Consider the following 2,500-nt stretch of genomic DNA (forward strand, 5'->3'; position numbering starts at 1 on the left):
AATGACGACAAAACTATACATGATCTCATGAATTTAATGGCCAGTTTTTGTGCAATTCCTTATGAAAACTTAAAAAACAAAACCGATAAACGCAAAAATTATAATAATAACAATATGAAAAAATAATATGTTGAACGTAAAAAATATAATTATAACAATATGAAAAAATAAAATGTTGAACGTAAAAATTATAATGATAATATGAAAAAAAATCTACCATGAAAAAAAAAAAAAAAAATCATTTTGAAAGTTGGATTACATACAGATTCCTAATTGGTAATAATTGGTACTACCTAAGGTACCAAAGCAGAGTGAAAGACCCGGACCTTAAGAAACTGGCTGGTACTCCAAGGTGACCTTAGAATCTCCTTCAGGTGGCCTTGTGTTTTCCTTTGCTATATGGACGTGAGTTAAGAGGATGTTTTTTTTTCTTCTTAGTAGAGTGTTTTTTTTATTTTTTTTTTTTTTTTTTTATTTTTTTTTTTTTTTTTTTTTTTTTTTTTTTTCTTTTTGTTGTGTGGGTTTTTTTTTTTTTTTTTTTTTTTTTTCTATGTAGCTCTTTCCTACAGTCGATATTGAGGACTTTTCGGTACATAATAGTTCTGTTAGATGTATGGATTCAATGCTGTTTATTGTGTTAATTTGTATGTATTATATGATGGCATTGTTGATTAGTTCGTCTCATTAGCTGAATTATCTACTATCTGTTTCCTTTATCAAGTTTAATGCAGTTACTCGAGCTTATGTATCATACACAGGTAGTAATCTTTATTCTCGGAAAGACTGTATAGTAATTATATCAGTTTCATTTAGGCATTGGTATTGTTTAATAACCTGAAATAACTTGATTCCTTATTCGTCACTGAAATATCGCCAATGAAATATCCAAAGTATATTCATTTCATGACATTTTTATTTTGTCGATCGGTCGTTTATGGGTTACCAGCATTAAGGAAAAAAAATGTCCTTTTTTTCCTGCCATTTTTACATCCATTTTTTTCTTCTCTCTCTCTACCTTTACCACGAGGAACCGGGCGTTTTCTGCATTACTTATGGACTATGTGACCTTCAGGCGTTATTCATTCGTCGAAAAAAAAAAAAAAAAAAAAAAAACAGAGAGAGAGAGAGAGAGAAAAAAAAAGGCGGGAAAAAAGCGAAGCAAAAAGGTTTAATGGCCGCATTATAAGACGAAGGAGATGTTTCGAAGCTTCATTCTGACCCGGATCACCGAAGCGCAGACTCTCCTGCCCTCGAGACTTAATTATTATACTCTTCATTGAAGTTATTATACTCTTTATTGAAGTTCTATGGACACTGCGGAATTCTTGTTGCAACAGTCGGTGCTTCTTAAGGTGAGGACTTGTGTTCGTTGCATTTTTGAAGGTTTTGCGTACCCGTGGATCTGATTTTCTTTATTGTTTTGTTTGTTTTGGTTAGTTTTGGGGATTTTATTGATATATAAAGTGATAGAAGAGTAAAGTAATATTTATTAAATATTAAAGTAATGATTAATAAATTTAATATTTATTAAATGTTAAAGTTATGATTAATAAATTTGATATTTATTAAATGTTAAAGTAATAATTAACTGGCTTTATCCCAGTTGCGATAACGATGGTGGATTAGCAAGAATAAGAAAAAAGTCGATTGTTATTCACATATTGGACAGAAATACGCTCCGTAGAGAAATATTTACTTAAGGTTAAAAGAACACCAACGTCCGTTTACAATTATTATTGAAATAGGCCGAAAGAAAGTGATATATCGTGGATATGATTCGTTTTTTTTTTTTTAAGACGGATTTTCCACTTCCGTTGCCATGTTACGAGAGCATTGATTAATTCCCGTAGGTTCATGACGCTGTGAACATGTGTGTCATGCGCGAAATAGCGAGGGAGCATGATGGGCCTTTTTTTTTATTTATTTATTTATTTTATTTTTCATTATTATTATTTTTTTTTGGCAGTCTCACAGTTCGATTTCTACCGTCCTTGTTAGTCTAATAGCCCAGCCCCCCCCCCCACCCCCACCCCTGCAACTCCCCAACTAACAATATAGTGTATGACTTCAATTTGTGGGAATGTAAAGATGAATTATGAGAGGGCGATATTTATGATTTTTTTTTTTCTTTTTTTATATTTTGATTGAATAGTGCATAACCATAGATATAATGCAAGACTTCTTGATTCCGTGAGTTAGAAGAAACCAGAAAAAGAAACAACATAAATGTTAGAATAATAGTAATAAAAAAAAGACAAAAATGCCACGTTGCGCTGAAGTGGATTTATCCCGATCGTCTGACAAAAAAAAAAAAAAAAAAAAAAAAAAAAAATTACAATGTAGCACTGACGTGTTTTTTTTTTTTTTTTTTTTTTTTTTTTTTTTTTTTCTCTCTTCATCTTCATCCTCTGACCATCAAGCGGTCTTTACCCTTCCTCCATGGCTGCCTTATATCCCGCCGTATTCTGCACCTCAATTAGCACACATTTTGATTTTTGTA

At 31.3% G+C, this 2,500-nt stretch overlaps 1 protein-coding gene across 1 annotated transcript in view; it reads left to right on the plus strand.

Annotated features, from left to right (window-relative positions):
* The first annotated feature begins 1,220 nt into the window (after positions 1 to 1,220).
* The window catches only part of LOC122242462 (uncharacterized), an 18,445-nt gene continuing 17,165 nt past the window's right edge, over positions 1,221 to 2,500 (plus strand). Inside the window, exon 1 of the mRNA XM_086548507.1 lies at positions 1,221 to 1,352. Coding sequence (XP_086404633.1) covers positions 1,308 to 1,352 — 45 coding nt within the window. The 5' untranslated portion in view covers positions 1,221 to 1,307. The remainder of the gene's footprint in view (positions 1,353 to 2,500) is intronic.

This window comes from Penaeus japonicus, unplaced genomic scaffold (assembly GCF_977035675.1).
Source record: "Penaeus japonicus unplaced genomic scaffold, GWHDUDI00000001_assembly GWHDUDI00000020, whole genome shotgun sequence".
Classification (NCBI taxonomy): domain Eukaryota; kingdom Metazoa; phylum Arthropoda; class Malacostraca; order Decapoda; family Penaeidae; genus Penaeus; species Penaeus japonicus.